Source organism: Macaca fascicularis, chromosome 7 (genome assembly GCF_037993035.2).
Source record: "Macaca fascicularis isolate 582-1 chromosome 7, T2T-MFA8v1.1".
Lineage (NCBI taxonomy): Eukaryota > Metazoa > Chordata > Mammalia > Primates > Cercopithecidae > Macaca > Macaca fascicularis.
This window is the reverse complement of record NC_088381.1, coordinates 161,494,900-161,514,215: the sequence shown is the minus strand read 5'-3', so window position 1 is coordinate 161,514,215 and position 19,316 is coordinate 161,494,900. Positions and strand designations below refer to the sequence as shown.

The 19,316-nt window shown below is 39.0% G+C and overlaps 1 protein-coding gene across 16 annotated transcripts in view; it reads right to left on the bottom strand.

Moving 5' to 3' along the window:
• The window catches only part of UNC79 (unc-79 homolog, NALCN channel complex subunit), a 277,231-nt gene that overhangs the window by 206,462 nt on the left and 51,453 nt on the right, over nt 1-19,316 (bottom strand). For 14 of the 16 annotated variants that reach the window (XM_073998138.1, XM_015454151.4, XM_045396908.3 and 11 more), the window contains 3 exons: nt 11,948-12,040; nt 3,213-3,268; nt 2,393-2,522 (listed from right to left, as the gene is read on the bottom strand). In XM_073998138.1, the coding sequence (XP_073854239.1) occupies nt 2,393-2,522; nt 3,213-3,268; nt 11,948-12,040 (279 nt within the window). The remainder of the gene's footprint in view (nt 1-2,392; nt 2,523-3,212; nt 3,269-11,947; nt 12,041-19,316) is intronic. The other 2 variants (XM_073998145.1, XM_073998144.1) reach the window with 1 other exon arrangement.

Genomic DNA, 19,316 nt, shown 5'->3' with positions numbered 1-19,316 from the left:
AAAAAAAAAAGTAAGTTCCAAGATATTAATGATTTTCATGTTTTCTTTACTGCTTCACCAAGAGTGCCTAATGCCTGCCTAATAGTAGACACTCCATAATTATTTGTTGAATAAAATGAATGAAGTTCCATGTAGTAATTTCCATGAGACCTGGTTTTGTGTTGGTTCCTGCATAATTAACAGAAAGTACAGTGTCTGGCACAGAGTAGTTACGCATCAAATATTTATCAAATAAATAAATGTTATTTAATACTGATTATCCATTTATACTTCATGTAAGTGTTTATTTCAGGGATCAAATGAGAAGGAGTTAGTGTCAAATATTTCAGTTGTTTCACCTTTTATTCTGTTAATGCTTCCATATGTTGTGCTGCTTTTACATTCAAATTATTACTTAGCAACACTTAAACATTCTCTACTATCTATGATATATAGCACCAGTGATACCAATTCCCAATTTTAAAAAATTTACTTACTATCTACCTTCATTGTTTTTATTGTTGTCACCATGTATTTTGGGTTTAGAATAAGCCAACCAAGGGTCACCAAAAGCCCAAAGAACAAGTATTACTATCTCTAACACTTGACTTTAAGTCTTTCATCAGGAACATAGATCAGATACCTGAATTCAATTACATCCCCGTGAACTCAAATCACCTTTGTAAATACCAATAATGTGAACAAGTAAGTAGATTCTCAGAACATCAGTGTGCAATCCAACAATAACTTGGAGAAAAGTTAACCTTTCAAAAATATCCATCTCTCTCATTTTCAGAAGATTATATCTACAATTAAGTGGGGCAAAAAGGTGAACAAAGGCATCAAAAACTCCATTAGCCATAGGTTTCTTCTTTGATTTAATAATATATATATACATAAACAACCTCCTAGGACCTGGAGGTTGTTGATTTATTTGTTTTGCGGGATTTTTTGGTAGATATCTGTCATTATATTTAAAGTTAATGTTTTTTTCTCATTATTAATCACACCAAAATTCATACATTGTTGAATGGCTGAGCAACCAGGCTATCGGGGTCATTTTTTTGTTTGTTTTTTGAGATGGAGTCTCACTCTGTCACCCAGGCTGGAATGCAGTGGCGTGATCTCAGCTCACCACAGCCTCTGCCCCCTAGGTTCAAGTGATTCTCCTGCCTAGCCTCCCAAGTAGCTGGGACTAGAGGCATGCACCACCACACCCGGCTAAAATTTTTTTGTATTTTTAGTAGAGACGGGGTTTCACCATGTTGGCCAGGATAGTCTCGATCTCCTGCCCTCATGATCTGCCCACCCAGGCCTCCCAAAGTGCTGGGATTACAGGTGTGAGCAACCATGCCTGACTTATTTTTTATTTTTTATTAATTATTATTATTATTTTATTTTATTTTATTTTGAGACAGAGTCTGGCTCAGTCACCCAGGCTGGAGTGCAGTGACACTCCTTGGCTCACTGCAACCTCCGCCTCCTGGGTTCAAGTGATTCTTCTGCCTCAGCCTTCTGAGTAGCTGGGATTACAGGCATAAGCAACAAAACTGGCTAATTTTTGCATGTTGGCCCGGCTGGTCTCAAACTCTGGACCTCAGGTGATCCGCCCGTCTCAGCCTCCCAAAGGGCTGAGATTACAGGTGTGAGTCACTGTGCCCAGCCTATCGGGGTCATTTATTTTATTTTATTTTATTTTTAGACAGAGTCTCACTCTGCAGCCAGGCTGGAGTGCGGTGGTGCGATCTTGGCCCGGTGCGATCTTGGCCCATTTCAATCTCTGCCTCCCAGATTCAAGCGATTCTCCCGCCTCAGTCTCCCAACTGGCTGGGGCTACAGGCGCGTACCACCACGCCCAGCTAATTTTTGTAGTTTTAGTAGAGACAGGGTTTCACCATGTTAGCCAGGATGGTCTCTATCTCTTGACCTTGTGATCCGCCTGCCTTGGTCTCCCAAAGTGCTGGGATTACAGGCGTGAGCCATCGCGCCCAGTCTGGGTCATTTAATTTTTATTTAGTGCATGAGCTGGTGATATTGAAAGTGCTGCAAGCCTTCTTATCAGAGCAGAATCTGCTAGTTAGGGTTTCTGCTAAATGATGAGCAAATCTGCAGCATCACTCTCACTGCTCATCCCTGTGGAGTGATTAATGGTAGCCAGAGTTAAGACCCTCAGCCAGTGGTATAGCAAATGGGACTGAGACTTAAGGCAATTTGCCCTGATGCCATAAATGCTTTTGAAATTGATTTGAATTAATTCATCTTTAAACCACTTAGTTTCAGAAAGGATTTATGACCATGTCCAAAGGCACAGTAAATATAATCCAGCAAGATAAAAATCTATGTATAAGTAAGTGAGGCCAGTGTGGCACAGGAGAAATACAGATGGGGCATCACAGGGCTCCTCTCCTCTTACCTGTGTACTGCAACCCCCTGTACTCGCTTATTGCCCCAGGAGGTTTTAAATTGGGCCAGTAGTGGAAAAGCATTTGCACAGCTGGAGGCTTCACTTGTGAAGGCCCATACGCAATCACATACAAAAGATCCTAAAGGAAACAGCAAGCATATTTTGACTTAGCATCATGAAATAAAAAGAAAGGTAGAGACTTCAACATTACCAAAGCAGTGAAAATTCTAATGGAGGGGTTGAGGTGAGTAATTTCCCTGGAATCTCATGCAGGCATGTTTCATAGATTAGATCCCGTTAAAACATTATATTTTTATGATTTATGTATTTACTGGTCCTTCTGTAAATGAGCCCTCACAGGTAGAGTACAAAGTACTTTATCTTCTAACAAATTCGTCTCTAATCAGATTGATGTTAAGGAAAGATTTTAGAGTAGCATAAGACAGTTTGCCAAATACTGCATTTGAAAAAATATTTCCCTAATCACATTTCTTAAACATTCACATCTCCTATTTGAAAGAGGACAGATTCTCAAGCAACCTTTCAAATTAAATAAAATTGTTTGTCATAACACATAATATTAGCTTAATTCCAAGAATAAGATACATCCAATTACTTTATCCATCAAGACACGATGTTCTTAAAGTACTATTTCTGCTCTAAATGATAAATAATTAATCATTAAAGAAAGAATTATAGGTACTGCCACATCAAAATAATAGGACGTCAATAAATTTGACCTAAACAACAGTTTTAATATGTAAACAATTTTTACTGTATTATACAAATTAAGTTTGTGACTATGGGTTAAATTTGACCCAAAACTTACTTTCCAGACTTCTTGTTTATATTTCATGAGGCATTCCAGTAATTGACAATGATACACTGTAATGTAGAAAATGTAATTCGTACATGAAATGTAAATACCAAACAAAACATCCTTTGATATATATATAACAAATTACTTCAATATGACTTTTCAGTCTCTAATCATTAAATTAGAAATAACTTCTGTCCATATGTTCATACTTAAAAAATATCACATAAGCCCTTGACCTTATCAAGCTTTGTCCCAAGGTCCTTGAGAATTATTTCATGCTTCATGTTAACAACGGAAATATTTTTAAAGTCCCTAGTAATCATACATTCATAAAATAAACTTGTATCAACATAAGATCTACATAGGAAAAAAAAACTAGCCCAACAGAATCATAATAAAAGCTCATATTTATTGAACATTCATCATTTGCTAGATATTGTAGAAAGAGCTTTATACGTATTATCTCACAATTACCATGGTGCAGTTAGGAAACTAAGGCTCAGTTTCCAACTTGCCCAAGGTTGAATGGATAGCAAGTGACAGACTTGATGGATTAGAGTGGGGTTTTATCATTTCATCATCAGTTCCATCTTATAGAGGAATTTTTAAAAGCTACACGACAGCAAGATTCTTTGATTTGACTATCTTCACTTGGGGAACAAAGATACTTTCAACCTAGTTAGATGCCTTTTGATACCTTCCCTAATCTATATTCCAGGCTTATGCTGACATTGAAGCAGTTCACACTTTATTCACCAATGACCTCCATGTCATTCAATCCAATGGACATTTTTCAGTCTGCATCTTACTTGACTTTTCAGCCACATTCAGTACTGCTGACTACTGTCTCCTTTTTGAAACACTCTTTCCTTGGCTTCATAATATGAATGACCCTCCCCTGTCACCTGTGGTGGACAACACTGTTACTACTCAACTGCTGTCAACACCCTTTTTTCTTGTCCATTTGCCAATTGATATGGTTAAGTTGTGTGTCCCCACCCAAATCTCATCTTGAATTGTAATCCCCAGGTTTTAGGAAGAGACCAAGTGGGAAGTGATTGGATCATGGGGGCAGTTTGCCCAATGCTGTTCTCGTGATAGTGAGTGAGTTCTCACGAGATCTGATGGTTTCATAAAGGCAGTTTTCCCTGCACTTGCTAGCTGTCTCATTCCTGCCATCATGTGAAGAAGGTCTTTGCTTCCCCTTCACCTTCTACCGTGATTGTTAAGTTTCCTGAGGCCTCCCCAGCCATGTGGAACTGTGAGTCAATTAAACTTCTTTTCTTTATAAATTACCCAGTCTCTGGCAGTTCTTTATAGCAGTGTAAAAACGGACTAATGCACCAATACACAGACTACAAAAGCAAGATATTTTCCCAGAGCCCCTTGCAGCTACAGGTGGCCATGTGACTCAGTTCTGGACAGTAAGAATGAAGAGAAAATCTGCTGCGGAGCTTCTGAGACATACTTTCTCCCTCTGATAAAACAAAAGAGGTACACCAGGAGACTTTTCTCTTAATGACTCTGCTTGATCCTATTACCTGTTTTTGCATGTAGTTATGTAAGGTTATAACAACCTCCACAGTGGCAGCCTTCTTGCAAACATGAGGGGAATTCCAAGATCTCAGTCCCCTGATATTGTGGAGCTATCTTCAGGACTTCCTATTAAGTAAACAACCAATGTGCTTATACTTTAAAGCCTCTGTCAGCCAAAGACATCTTAACAGTGCAACCTCTCAGTCTCTTTGGAGAGCTCATCCTCTTCCACTGGGCCATTATCTGTTGAAGTTCCTGAAGGCCTAGTCACAGAACCACTCCACATTTCTTTCATTCTCTGCTCTCCCCTAAGCAATCTCACACTCATTCACAACTTCAGCAGCCATCTATATATAATTCAATGAAGGGCACTGGACACTTGTGTGTGGGCTCAAAGTTCATTAGCTCTAGTCTAAAGAGTCTAAAGCTCTGTTCTGAGCTCCAGACTCATAATACAACTACCTAATTACCAGCTCCTATTAGGTGTCTCAAAGATACCGTGAACACAACACGTCTGAAACAGATCTCAAGATCTTCCCTCAGAGGCCTGATCTTCTTCTTCCAATGCCTCCTTTATCAGTGAGTAGAACCACTGTTACAGTTTGCATCTGTGTCCCCACCAAATCTCAGGTTCAGTTGTAATCCCCAATGTTGGAGGCAGGGCCTTAAAAACTTAAAAAGGTGATTGGATCATGGGGGTGGGTCCTTCATGAATGGTTTAGCACCATCCCTTTTGTGCTACTCTCATGATACAGTTCTCACAAGATCTGGTTGTTTAAAAGTGTGTGGCACCATGCCTGTAATCCCAGCACTTTGGGAGGCCGAGGCGGGTAGATCAAAACTCCTGAGGTCAGGAGTTCAAGACCAGACTGGCCAACATGGTGAAACTCCGTCTGTACTAAAAATACAAAAAATTAGCTGGGCGTGGTGGTGGGCGCCTGTAATCCCAGCTACTCAGGAGGCTGAGGCAGGAGAATTGCTTGAACCTGGGAGGTGGAGGTTGCAGTGAGCTGAGATTGCGCCACTGCACTCCAGCCTGGGCAACAAGAGCAAAACTCTGTCTCAAAAAAAAAAAAAAAAAAAAGTGGCAACTCCCCTTCTCTCTCTTCCTCCTGCTCGAGCCATGTTTAAGATGTGCTTCCCTTTTGCCTTCTACCATGATTATGAGTTTTCTGAGTCTCCTCTTAGAGACAGGAGCTACTATGCTTCCTGTACAGCCTACAGAACCATGAGTCAATGACACCTCTTTTCTTTATATACTACCTAGTCTTAGGTATTTCTTTATAGCAATGTAACAACAAACTAATATGACCACCATGCATCCAGTTAGTGCATCCAGAAACCCACTCTAGCCAATATGTTACCAAGACTTATCAATTTTACTTCCTACATAGCTCTCAGATAGATCTGCTTGTTCTTCAGTTTCAATTGTCCCTGCCTTTGAAGTGCTTAGACAAATGCAATGACCTCCTTCCAGGTCAATTTATACACAACCTGACTTCTTTTCAATCTGTTCTCAACTGCAGTGGGGGTGACACACACCAGAGCCCACTCAAAGCCCATCAGCAGCTTCCCATTAGATTTGGAATAAACACAGGCCTCCCTAACAGAGCTCACAACACCCTGCATGTTCCAGCCCATGGAACTTTAAGTCTAATGTCACACCAGGGAGCCCTCACTCTGAGTTCCAGCTACACTGATCCTTCAGTCTCAGCTGTTTGCCATGACACATGAGATTCCTCTTCCTGAACCATCCCTCCTTGTAGGCCTTGCTCACACTACTCATCCTGCAGTTCTCAAACCAAAGGTTACTTCCTCAAAGAAGCCCTCCTGACTTCCTCAATAAAAGCAAAATTTCCTTTTATAACATCTTATAGCAAAACGTATCTGAAGCACTTGTCACAAGTGAAACTTTACACTTGATTTTATGATTATTTGATTGTCTTCTCGCCTCTCACCCCAACCATATGATAAGCTTCCTGAGATGAGGATGGAGTCAGTCACATGTCACTAAACATGGAGCCCCCAGTGCCTAGCACATGGTGGATACTCACTGACTACTGATTGAATGGTCGCTCTAGAATTGGAAATTTGGTCTTAAGTCATCACTGAATTCTCAAGTGCAGATGTTCCAAGACACTTTCTCATACACAGTGTCTGCTATTCTCCACGGGTATGCTATATGAACCTTGTTCAGAGCCGTCCACTGACCCATGAATGTACCTGGATGGTTCCCAACAGCTTCCCCTCCCAGAATGCCCCATTTACCTTATCAATAAAAACTCTGTCCCGCCAGGCACGGTGGCTCATGCCTGTAATCCCAGCACTTTGGGAGGCCAAGACAGGCGGATCACTTGAGGTCAGGAGTTCGAGGCCAATCTAGCCAACATGATGAAACCCCATCTCTACTAAAAATACAAAAATTAGCCAAGCATAGTAGCATGTGCCTGTAGTCCCAGATACTGGGGAGGCTGAGGCAAGAGAATTGCTTGAACCCAGGAGGCAGAGGTTGCAGTGAGCCATGCCACTGCACTCCAGCCTGGGCAACAAAGTGAGATTCTCGAAAAATAAAACAAAACAAAACTCAGTCCATAATTTAAAACTCATCCTTTGCCCAAGTGACACAAAGTGTTTTCTGATCATTTCAATCCATACAAGTCCCTCCTTCTGATGAATTAACATAGTCTAATGTATTTATTTAGTACTCCTATGTACTATTATTACATTGTCAACTAATGACTTATGTAAATATGCCTGATCTTCCCAATTAGACATAAACTTCATAGCAAGCACCATATCTTATGTTTTTCTGTGGTTTCCACAATGCCTAGCACAGAGCCCTGTATATAGAAGGTGCTCAATGAATGCTGGTTACTTAAGTAAGGATTGTGCTCTATCCTTGATACACAATCAGCTATAAGGAACAAGTTGCCAGTTGCGCTTCTTCCAATAAAAATTCAAACAACAGAACGATGACCTACTGCTTGGTCCCAGAGAGCCCCTGGTGGATGTTGCCTCACTTAAGTGCTTCCTATATCACAAGACTAGTTTTGGGTCCCAACTATGATTCCTAGTATAGAGTAGCTGGTTATAAACATTTCCTCATGAGCAAATGAAGATACAGGTTTTCAAATAATAGATGAAACTCTGTCTGACCACAGTAGTTTTCCAGTGAAACATTCAACTCAACATTCAACTCCAAGAAGAAAACAGCAAATTGTAGGGATTCACTACTTATTGAGAATTTACAATGTGTCAGTCACTAAAGTAAGCACTTTACATATATGTAACCCATTAAATCTTCACGGCAGCATTTTAAAGTACTGCAGGAAGAATTATTTCCATTTTATAGATGAGGACACTTGGTTTCGGGGGTAAAACACTTACTCAAGTTCACTAACTGGCAATTTGCAGGTAAGCTCAGATGTGAATCCACATATGACTAATCTCAAAGCACCCTGCTTTACTACCCATCTAGCTTAGAAATTTGGACCAAACTCTCATGATGAGACTCTAATTAACTAGATTCCAAAAAATGGTTTTATTAAGGATATAATATACAATAAATATAATATTTTGATTATTTTAAGCCAGATATATAAGATATAATTTCCCCATATATATTTTTAATTATATCTATATAATAATCATAAGAGATTTCATACTTAAAGAATGCTACAGACTGAATGTTTGTGCCACCTCAAAATTCTTCTGTTAAATCCAAACCCCCTAATGTGATAGTATTAACAAGTGGAGCCTTTAAGAGGTGATCAGTGCCCTTATAAAAGAGGCCGCAGAGAAATCCCTTGTCCTTTCTGTCATTTGAGGACACAGCAGAATGACAGCCATTCATGAACCAGGAAATGAGTTCTCACAGATCATCCAATCTATCAGCACCTTGATTTTGGACTTCCTAGCCCCTGGAACTATGAGAAACAAATGTGCATTGCTTATAAGTCATCCAGTTTATAGAATTTTTGTTATAGCAACCCAAATGGACTAAAACAGAAAATCGGTACTGAGAAGTGGGGTGACGCTGTAACAAATAGCTGAAAATGTGGGAGAGGCTTTGGAACTGGGTAACAGGTAGGGGCTGGAAGAGTTTTGATGTGCAGGCTAGAAAAAAAGCCTATATTGCCATGAATAGACCTTTAAAAGCAATTCTGGCAAGGGTTGAAAAAGAAAAGAGGAAAGCAGTAGAAAAAGCCTCAATCTTCTCAGAGAATACCTAAATGATCCTGAAGAGAATGTTAGTATAAATATGAACAGTAAAGGCAATTCTGATGCAATCTCAGACAGAAATGAGGAACACATTACTGGAAAGTGGAGGAAAGGCCATCCTTGCTATGAAGTGGCAAAGAACTTGGCTGAATTGTGCTCATGTCCTAGTGTTTTGTGGATGGTAGAACTTGTGAGTGATAAAATTGGATACTTGGCTAAGAAAATTTCTTAGCAAAGTGTTGAAGGAGCAGCTGGATTTCTTCTGACTGCTAATACTGTAATAAAATGTGAGGAGAGAGAATGATCCAAAGACAGAATTGTTCATCAAAGAGGAAGAAGAACTTAAAGATTTGGAAGACTCTCAGCCTATCTGTATTGAAAGGATGAAGAAGCCTGTTAGGAAGAGAATGGTGAGAGTGTAGCCAAGTGGCCATTTAATAAGATTAGTCAGCTATCTCAACAGAAACCAGGAGGTATTGTCCAAAACAATGGAAGAATGACCCCAGAGGCACTTCAGAAATCCTCTGCACTGCCCCTCCCATCACAGACCCAGAGTGCAAGGACCCTGGGGGAAAAATGGTTTCAAAGGAGAGGCCACCAGCACTTTTGAGACTTCAGGACATGCCACACCCTCACAAGGCACCTTCTCACTTTGTAAAATTCAGTTCTATATTCCAGTGCCTCACTGTTCAGCTGCCCTTTGGGCAAAGCAGCATGCACTGTACCCAGAAAAGGCATGGGGGTGTAGTCACCTCCACCTAGATTTCAAAGGATGCCCAGAAGAGCTGGAACTCCACCCTGAGAGAGTCATGGGCACCGGACCCCAGCCTGCAGAGTGGGGCCCAGGAAGGGAACCACTGTGAGGGCCAGGGTCACTGTAGAGAACCCCCACCAGGGCAATGCCCAGCAAGCCATGGAGGCAGAGCCATGCAAAGCCATAGGGGCAGGGCCTTGGGGGCCCAACCCCTACACGGCAAAGCTGCCATGCAGGGCCACCACCTCAGTGGGTCCAGAAGACAGAACTCTTACCCCAATGGGTTTGGAAGGTGGGACCTCCACCCCAGTGGGCCTGGAAGGCAGAGTATCAAGTCGAAGAAGGTAATTTTCAAACCTTAAGGTATAATGTTGTTGGGTTTTAGACTTACTTGGAATCTGTTACCCCTTTTTTCTTTCCCATTTATCCCTTTTGGATGGGAATGTCTATGCTATGCCTGTCCAACCATTGTATTTTGGAAGCATATAACTTGTTTGATTTCATAGGCTCACAGCTGGAGAGGAAATTGCCTCAGGAAATTGCCTCACCCATATCTGATTTAGATGGTATTTACATGAGACTTTGGACTCTTGAGTTCATGCTGAAATGAGTTACAATTTTCAGGGCTATTGGGATGGAATGAATGTTTTGCATATGAGAATAACATGAATCTGGGAAAATAGGGTGGAATACTATAGACTAAATGCTTGTGTGTCCTCTCAAAATTTATATGTTGCCAGACATGGTGGTTTATGCATGTGATCCCAGTACTTTGGGAGTCCACAGCAGGAGGATCACTTGAGGTCAGGAGTTTGAGACCAGTCTGGGAAACATAATGAGACCTTGTCTCTAAAAAATATTTAAAAATTAGCCAGATATGGTAGCACATGCCTGTAGTCCCAGCTACTCAAGAGGCTGAGGCAGGAGAATCGCTGGAGCCAGGGAGGTCAAGGCTGCAGTGAGCCATAATTGCACTACTGCACTCTAGCTTGAGTGACAGAGTAAGACTCTGTATCTAAAAAAAAATTTTTAATTTGTATGTTAAACCCTAACCCTCAATGTGATGGTATTCAGAGTTGGGGCCTTTAGGAAGTAATTAGGTCATTAGGGCTGAGCCCTTATGCATGGGATTACTGCCTTTATAAAAGAGGCCCCCGAGAATTCCCTTTCCCTCCCACCATTTAAGGACACAACACAAAGAAGGCCATCCGTGAACCAGAAAGCAGGCCCTCACCGGACATCAACTCTGCTGGCACCTTGATCATGGACTTCCTAGCCTCCAGAACTGAGAGAAATAACTGTTTACTGTTTATCAGCCACGCAGTTTATATTTTTGTTATGACCCAACGGACTAAGACAGAAGATGACACTCCAGACTTAGAAGCATTAAGATTTTGAAATAAAAAAATTTTCTTCATTTTGAGTCAGAAGTTCAATTATTATTTATTACATAATTAAGTAGATAGCAAAAAAAAAAAAAAAAAAAAAACCACAGTGCCACCAGATTTGTTTACTTTCCAAATAAACATTAAATGAAAATAAAAATGAGTTTATATCTTAGCACATGTTTTGGTCAGTTTTCCAAAGTTATCTGCAATTATACTGACAAACGGAAATCAAACAGAGTAAATGTGAAAGTCTGTCCAACATCACTAGTAATGGAAGAACTACAAATCAAAACAATGAGATATTAATGTTCATCTGTCTAACTCTACACAAATTTTATAATAATAATGACAAATCACAATGAGACAAGTACTTTCACATACTACTGGAAATATTGAAAATTTCTCAAGTCCTTTAACTCATTAATCCCTCTTTTATTGGTTTATTTTATGGAAATAATCAGAAATATAGTAAAAGGTTTATGTTTAAGGATATTTGTGTGTACTGGGGTAGCCAATTTACCAAAATATTAACAGTGGTTATCTTTTGTTCTTAGAATTGCTGGTGATTTTTATGTTTCTAATTTTACTATTTCTGTATACTTATATTCAGTCCATTTCCAGTCATGTTCTAAAATCATGTCCTCAAATATTCTAAAAATATCACTAGCCAGCAAGATCACTGCTAATAGCAATAGGCAAGATAAATTGATTCCAACTCAAAAGTCTGTTTTCTACACAGCTCCATGATGATGATGTTCTCACATGAGAACATCTAGCTTGCTTGTTTGATGTCTTGTTTAATTATTGGCATTAGAATTAGTCAAACCTTTCCAATTTTCACTTACCTGGATTGGATGTGTACTGCATTGCGATCATTAGCATGGACGATGCAGAGAGGTTAACATGGGCAGGTACGCCTTCTCTCCTTGAGGAGCCCACTGCAACCAAAAGTTCTTTGATTAGACACAATTTAATCTCTACATATACCTGTTACTTTGCACAGAACATGAGAGATAAGAAGGAACTTAAAAAAAAAAAAAAAAAAAAAAAAAAAAAACCTCCAATAAAGCTAATGGAAGTTTTGCCCAAATGAAACCACAAAATGTGTCCTGGCATACAAATGCTATAGTTGTCATCTCCATGGGAAAATCAAATGAGAATGTATAAGGAGACAGAACAGCGCCAGAAAGTGATGTAATGGCTTTATCAGAGTTGTACTTAGATGGGATCTCTACCCCCAAGATGTTTGTATTTAGATGGAAAAGAAAGAAAAAACAGAATCCTCTATGTGCCCAAAGATAAAGCCATGTTGAAGGGTATCCCAATGAGAAAATAAAAAGGAAAGGTTTTTAAACTCAAATTGAACATATTAATTTTTAGAGATGCAGATGAAATAATACTTTAATTATAATGTATAACATTAATTTAGTTACAATACAAACTCTAAATCACATATTATAAAAATAATGATATATTAATTTAAAATTTTTCAATTTTCACATATCATTAAACAGTTTTATTCAAACCTTCACATGTAACTTCATCATCAATATCTTCATTACCATAAGAACCACTTTTTTAGTTTTTTAGAGCTTACCATCTTCATATTCATCTGAGTTGTTTGAAATAAAGCAATTTTTGAATCTGTGAATAACACAGTTGCTGGGCATTTTATCCTACGCCAACAAGCATAAAATCACAAAGCAAATTGGTTTCTTTAAAATCCACCTTATCGCTGTATAATCATGGTCTCCACTCACAAACTGCTTTTAAGACATCTTTAAGTGGCTTGTTTTAGATGACATCAAATACCATATTAAATTTCTTTGTCTCTCTTTTTTAAGACAGTGTATCAGGTCACCCCTTTAAGTATTCAAAAGTAGCACTGATGGAAGCCATTTGGGGAAATACATTGTCTCCCAAGAGGACTTTCTTTCTTTCTTTTTTTTCTTAGACAGAGTCTCACTCTTGTTGCCCAGGCTAGAGTGCAGTGGTGCGATCTCAGCTCACTGCAACCTCCACCCCCTGGGTTCAAGCGATTCTCCTGCCTCAGCCTCCCGAGTAGCTGGGATTGCAGGCACCCGCCACCACACCCAGCTAATTTTTGTATTTTTAGTAGAGATGGGTTTCACCATCTTGGCCAGGCTGGTCTTGAACTCCTGACCTCGTGATCCACCCGCCTCAGCCTCGCAGAGTGCTGGGATTACAGGCGTGATCCACTGCGCCCGGCCCCAAGAGGACTTTCTTATTTCAAACACAGTAATTGAGAGAGGACCCACCTAATAAAAACTTTATTAGTACTCAAATATAAAATGAATTCCTCTTTTCTCAGGGAAAATTGCAGAAGCAGAAGAAACCTCTCCTTACACTTGGGCTTGTGTGGCAGAGTGTCAAGCATGAACAGAATGGTGTGCAGAGAGCACAAAACCCTCAAAAAGTCAACCCTTACATTTCTAAACATAATAGAGAAGACCACTGCCACGAGCAACAACAAAAAGCAAATAACCTCAAAATCTGCTTTATTTTATTTTATATTAAAGTACAATAGGTGTGGATTATATCTCACCTACATCCAAAAAGGATAACTTCTAATAAAACACATGTATAATAGAATCATCAAAACACTAATAAAAATTTGTCATATAATAAATCAGAGGAGATAAAAAATTTTTAACACAATTCTTTTCTTTTTACATAAAGGAATTTGGGCACCAAAGTAGACAGTGGCCTTTAAAACAATTTTACAAAAATAAACAAACAAAACACATCTATCACTAAGTTCCATTTACTTAAGTTGGCTTTTATTAATCGCTTGCAGCTAGACAGCTGCTAACCCACTAAGCAGGTGATACTCAGGGAGATAAACTAGTTTGGCTCCACAACTTATTAAATAAATAGGTATTAATAATTAGACAAAGATTGGGGATCAATTCACTGCTCTTAGACAGTCAAATTGATTAATCAAATGTGATTAATCAAGAAAAAAGAACTTTCAGCCAAATGCTAAGGAACAAAGTGCAAGCTGCTCTCAAACTGTAGCCAGGGAGTTTGTTCAAATTCAGCTTCTTTGGGGCCAAAGAAGACACTCCTGGAGAGTCAGCTTGGAAACCACATTTTCCAGTAAAGTACATGTTTAATTAATAAGCACATCGGGTGATTCTGATGCAAGCTGGCTTTGGACCACTGTTTGAGAAGTACTATTAGAGGGATGAGAACTAGGGAAGAAAATGCCCAGTAAGGTGTCCTGGGGCAGGAAGAATAATTGCACGCCCTGTGCCCTTTGTTAAAGAAAGAAAAAAAAAAGAAAAAATAAATTCTTGTCTCAGACGTATTCAAGAAATACACACACACACACACACACACACACACACACATACATATATATATTCTTGTTTTGGGACAAGCGTTTCACCTTTGTTTAAATTCATCTCAAGCTTTTTAATAATATGCATTTAATAATATGTATTTCTCAACAATGAAAACTGCTATTAAGGAAGGCTGAGAGTCACTGTAAATGGAGGCCTTTAAAAGTGGGAGAAATGCCCACGTCTCAGACGATTTAGGCGAAGTCTTTTTGCAGAATGGCCCAAATGGCTTAGCCACCTCTGGATGTCCCTGCTATTCCTACAAATCCATACTCTCCGTCAAGAATGACCAGCCAGGAGGTCAAAAGCATTCCCCTGGCTCAAGCCTAGAAAATTGGCTGCAATACTTACATAAACAGATGGTGCCTTGCAATTTCCTAGCCTTCTAACAGACTGAATAAAATCATTGCAATTCTAATTTAATAAACATGCACAGGCACACATCATTTATTGAATCTTGTTAAAAAGGCATGATGTAAACAGATGTGCAGCTTGTCCCCATGAGGGTGTAAAAAGCCAAGATTATAAACAATAGAAGGGAGAAGATAATTAATCAAAATAAGAAAATTTTGCATTTAACATTGTGCTCAGGAAATACAATTAAAAGTTCTCAGTCCTATTCCCTATCCTCCCAGCATCACCAGAACAACCATTACCATGATCTCCTCCCTCCAGGAATAGTAACAATGCCTTAATATGTTCCTGCATTTTGTAGTTCTGAATGTATTATTATGTACAGCTCTTATATGACTCTCATCCAAAAGAGAAATTATATGGGAAAAGCCATTTTATAAAAGAGAGATCATCAAGTTATTTGCATGACAGCACCAACCTAATTATTTGGACTACAGGCCAAGTCACTTGACTTCATAGCTAATGCTCTATTCATTTTCTGTCTATTTTAGACAGAAATAGACTATTTCAACAACTTTTTTGGTCAGTACTTCCTGTATACTAGACATTGTTCTAGGTCCTGGGGATACAGTGCTAAGGACAGACAAGTCATCATTAAAAAGTCAGGAAACAACAGGTTCTGGAGAGGATGTGGAGAAATAGCAACACTTTTACACTGTTGGTGGGACTGTAAACTAGTTCAACCACTATGGAAGACAGTGTGGTGATTCCTCAAGGATCTAGAACTAGAAATACCATTTGACCCAGCTATCCCATTACTGGGTATATACCCAAAGGATTATAAATCATGCTGCTATAAAAACACATGCACACGTATGTTTACTGTGGCACTATTCACAATAGCAAAGACTTGGAACCAACCCAGATGTCCATCAGTGATAGACTGGATTAAGAAAATGTGGTACATATACACCATGGAATACTACACAGCCATAAAAAAGGATGAGTTCATGTCCTTTGTAGGGACATGGATGAAGCTGGAAACCATCATTCTGAGCAAACTATCTCAAGGACAGAAAACCAAACACCGCATGTTCTCACTCATAGGTGGGAATTGAACAATGAGAACACTTGGACACAGGAGGAGAACATCACACACCGGGGCCTGTCATGGGGTGGTGGGAGGGGGAAGGGATAGCATTAGGAGATACACCTAATGTAAATGACGAGTTAATGGGACTCCAACATGGCAGCATACCAACATGGCACATGCATACATATGTAACAAACCTGCATGTTGTGCACATGTACCCTAGAACTTAAAGTATAATAAAAAAAAAAAAAAAGAAAAAAAATACAGACAAGTCTTTGTCCTTATGGATCCTAGATGCTAGAGCTGTGTTACCCGATATGGTGACCACTAGTCACATGTGGCTATTTAAACTTAATTAAAATTAAATAATATTTAAAATTCCATTCCTCAGTCTCACTAGACACATTTTAAGAGCTTAGTAGCCACATGGGGCAGTGGCTACTCTACTGGGCAGCACAACATTTTTAGTGTTTTTATGGAACATTCCATCATTACAGGAAGTTCTGTAGACAGCGCTATTCTACAAGAAAGGGCAAACAGGTACTTGTGGCAAAATGGAAGCAGTGCAAGGGAATAAAGAGAAAGTGATGGAAGGTCCTGTTTCAGCCAGAGGGTAAGAAAGGGCATCTTGAAAGATGTACTTGAGCTTAAACCTAAAGAATGTAAGGAAGCAAATAATCATGAGACAATTTGGGAGAAGGACTTTGAAGACAGAATAAAGCATGGAGCAAAAGCAAAAGTGTGGTGCCTTTGGGAAACTGCAGAAAAGCCAAGCCTCCTGGAGCAGAGTGAAGACAAGGAGATGTAGTGATTGGAACAGGAAGGTAGGTAGGGATCAGGTCATAGAGGGCCTATGAGCCAAGGAAGGGCACTGAATTTGATTTGTAAGAGTGATGGGAAGCTAGGTGGTTTTGCTGAGGGAAGTGGCATGATCTGATTTACATGTCTGGAGGATAGCTCTGGCTTTTTGATGGAAAGCAGAAGGTAGGAGGGCTAAAAAGTAAGCAGGGAGACCAGTTCGGAAGCTACTGGACTGGCCCCAATGAGAGCTGGTGGTAAGAAGTGGCCTGAATGGGGATATACTGAAATGAATTCCACTGGCCTTACACTTATCTAAAGGGTGAAAGTAAAGGAGCCATCTGGAAGGAAGAAACACCCTATGGTGTAAGTTTTTCAATGTAACAGAACCATTTCCTGTATTCTGCCAGACTGCACTGCCTGGATTAAAAAGTGGTCTCACCTCTACGTGGGCCTCCTACTTGTGTGAGCGGAGGTAATTGTGTTCCATGAGATAGGGTTTAAGCAAAAGATGTCCATGCCTTCAGAAGGACACTATCAGTTAAACATAAAAGGAAGACCAAGACAATGTGACCCAGGAGCCTATGCAGCATTAAAATATTTGCAGAATTATAGATTAATGAAAAGTCAGGGACAGAATGCCCATCCATACTCTGGAAGTGTTCTGTCAGATTCTATGAGTCCAAAAACTGCTACAATGATTATTGTTATTATACAACACACTCTAGAAGAAAAAATGCCAAAGCCCCAGCAGATGGCCTCTTACCTTAAGCAATATTTAAGATGATGAAATTTCAGGACAACGTGTGAATTTTAACTAGGTATTGGAATGAGTTGCAATGGGATTTGATATGTCTGTGATTTGACTATGCATTTGGCCTGATATACACCTGCATAACATCACATGATATTTAAAGGCAATTCTCATACATTATTGCACGGTCTTCACAACAGACATGGGATGTGGACAAAGGAAGTTATCCTTATCACCATTTTACAGCTAAGGAAACCAAAGTTCCATGAGGTTAGGAGATTTGCCAGTAGTTGAAGGATTATAACTCAGCTCTTCTGGATTTCTATGTCAAAACATTTCCCATGACTCAGCAATAAAACTCTCAAAGTATATAGGGAAACCTACCTTAGAAAAACAACCATTAGCTAATAAAACAGACTGCATATATTAAAGATTATTTAAATATCATCAATATTTTGCATTTTTACTATTTTTTCTATTAGTCTTTGGAAGGTTATAGAAACATAACATGCACCCTCTGTAGTAGTAGGAATAGAACAAAAAATGGTAAGTCACACAATTGCCTTTAAGATAATGGCCTTCAAGATTTAAATGAACCTTTATTTTCCCTGAAGGTAAGTGACTTTTTGAGAAAATTTAGGGTGGAAAGGGAACTAGATGAGACTGCATAGTCTGGGATACTAGGATACGTTAGAATAATCTTAAACAATTATATCTTAAGCTGATATAATTGTTCAGCTTTATTATCATCTTTACAATAACATAGCCTGCATCAATCAATGTTCACTTGGAATCAGCTCTTTCTCTTCTCTGCCAAAGCATCATCTCCCAAATCTCCATATTTCAATTCAGTCCACAAATCACAGATTCTTTATTGGAAAAAGAGAGGTTTCCATGGTGACATGCAAATGGCCTTCTCAATTCTTAGTAACTCTTTTAATATTTTTTTATAAACAAAGCATATTGAGCACATTTGGAATAAAGAGAAATATATTTTATTTATGGAAGGAGTTAAAAAGAAAAGCCATGTCAAAGGAAATTTTCATAATAAATAAGTTGATGTTTGCTCTGCAGAACCTTAAAAGGACTCATTCTAAAATAAAAGTCCAGCATTTGGTTTATTGACAAGGATGGTAAGGAGGAAATCTCTGATATACATGCTGGCCTCTTAATCTGAAGAGCTGCAATACCTCATTAAGTCCACTTCAAAGATCAGAACTTCATCTTCTAGGTCCTTAATGATAGAATCATTTTACACCTGAAAAGCAGTTCATGTTTTCCATCTGACATTAGGAACACCACACCAAAGAGATAAAAAGCCTTTTTGTCTTAAAGACTTTATCAAGTACTCAGGAAATACAACATCCTTCATCCTAGCATCTCAGTCCTGAAATAAAAATTTTCTGCAAGAAGTTACATGCCCTTGACTTGTTTTGGTCACAATTTCTAGACACCGAAACAACTACAAAAAATAGAAAAACCATGGATATGACCCACAGACACACATTCTCACATCAGCCCATTTTAACATGATTAATCTGAAACTATATCCTTCTAGCTTTGGATCTGTGTCTTTGTATACTCATGAAATCACAAGTACAAAGGAAACATCAGAATGGTGTAATCGAATTTGACTGTAAAGGTTGGTATACAATTTATTTTCAAAGACTTAAAGATGACAAATATTGGCTATTATGGAACCACAGGAATGATTATGAGAAAGGAAAGTCAAAGCTAAGAGAGTAAAACCAGAGCAACAAAATAAACACATGAAACAGATCAACAATTGGGTTACAGGACAATATATGCCTCTTACACAAAATCATATTGACGTTACTTAAACTAGAATT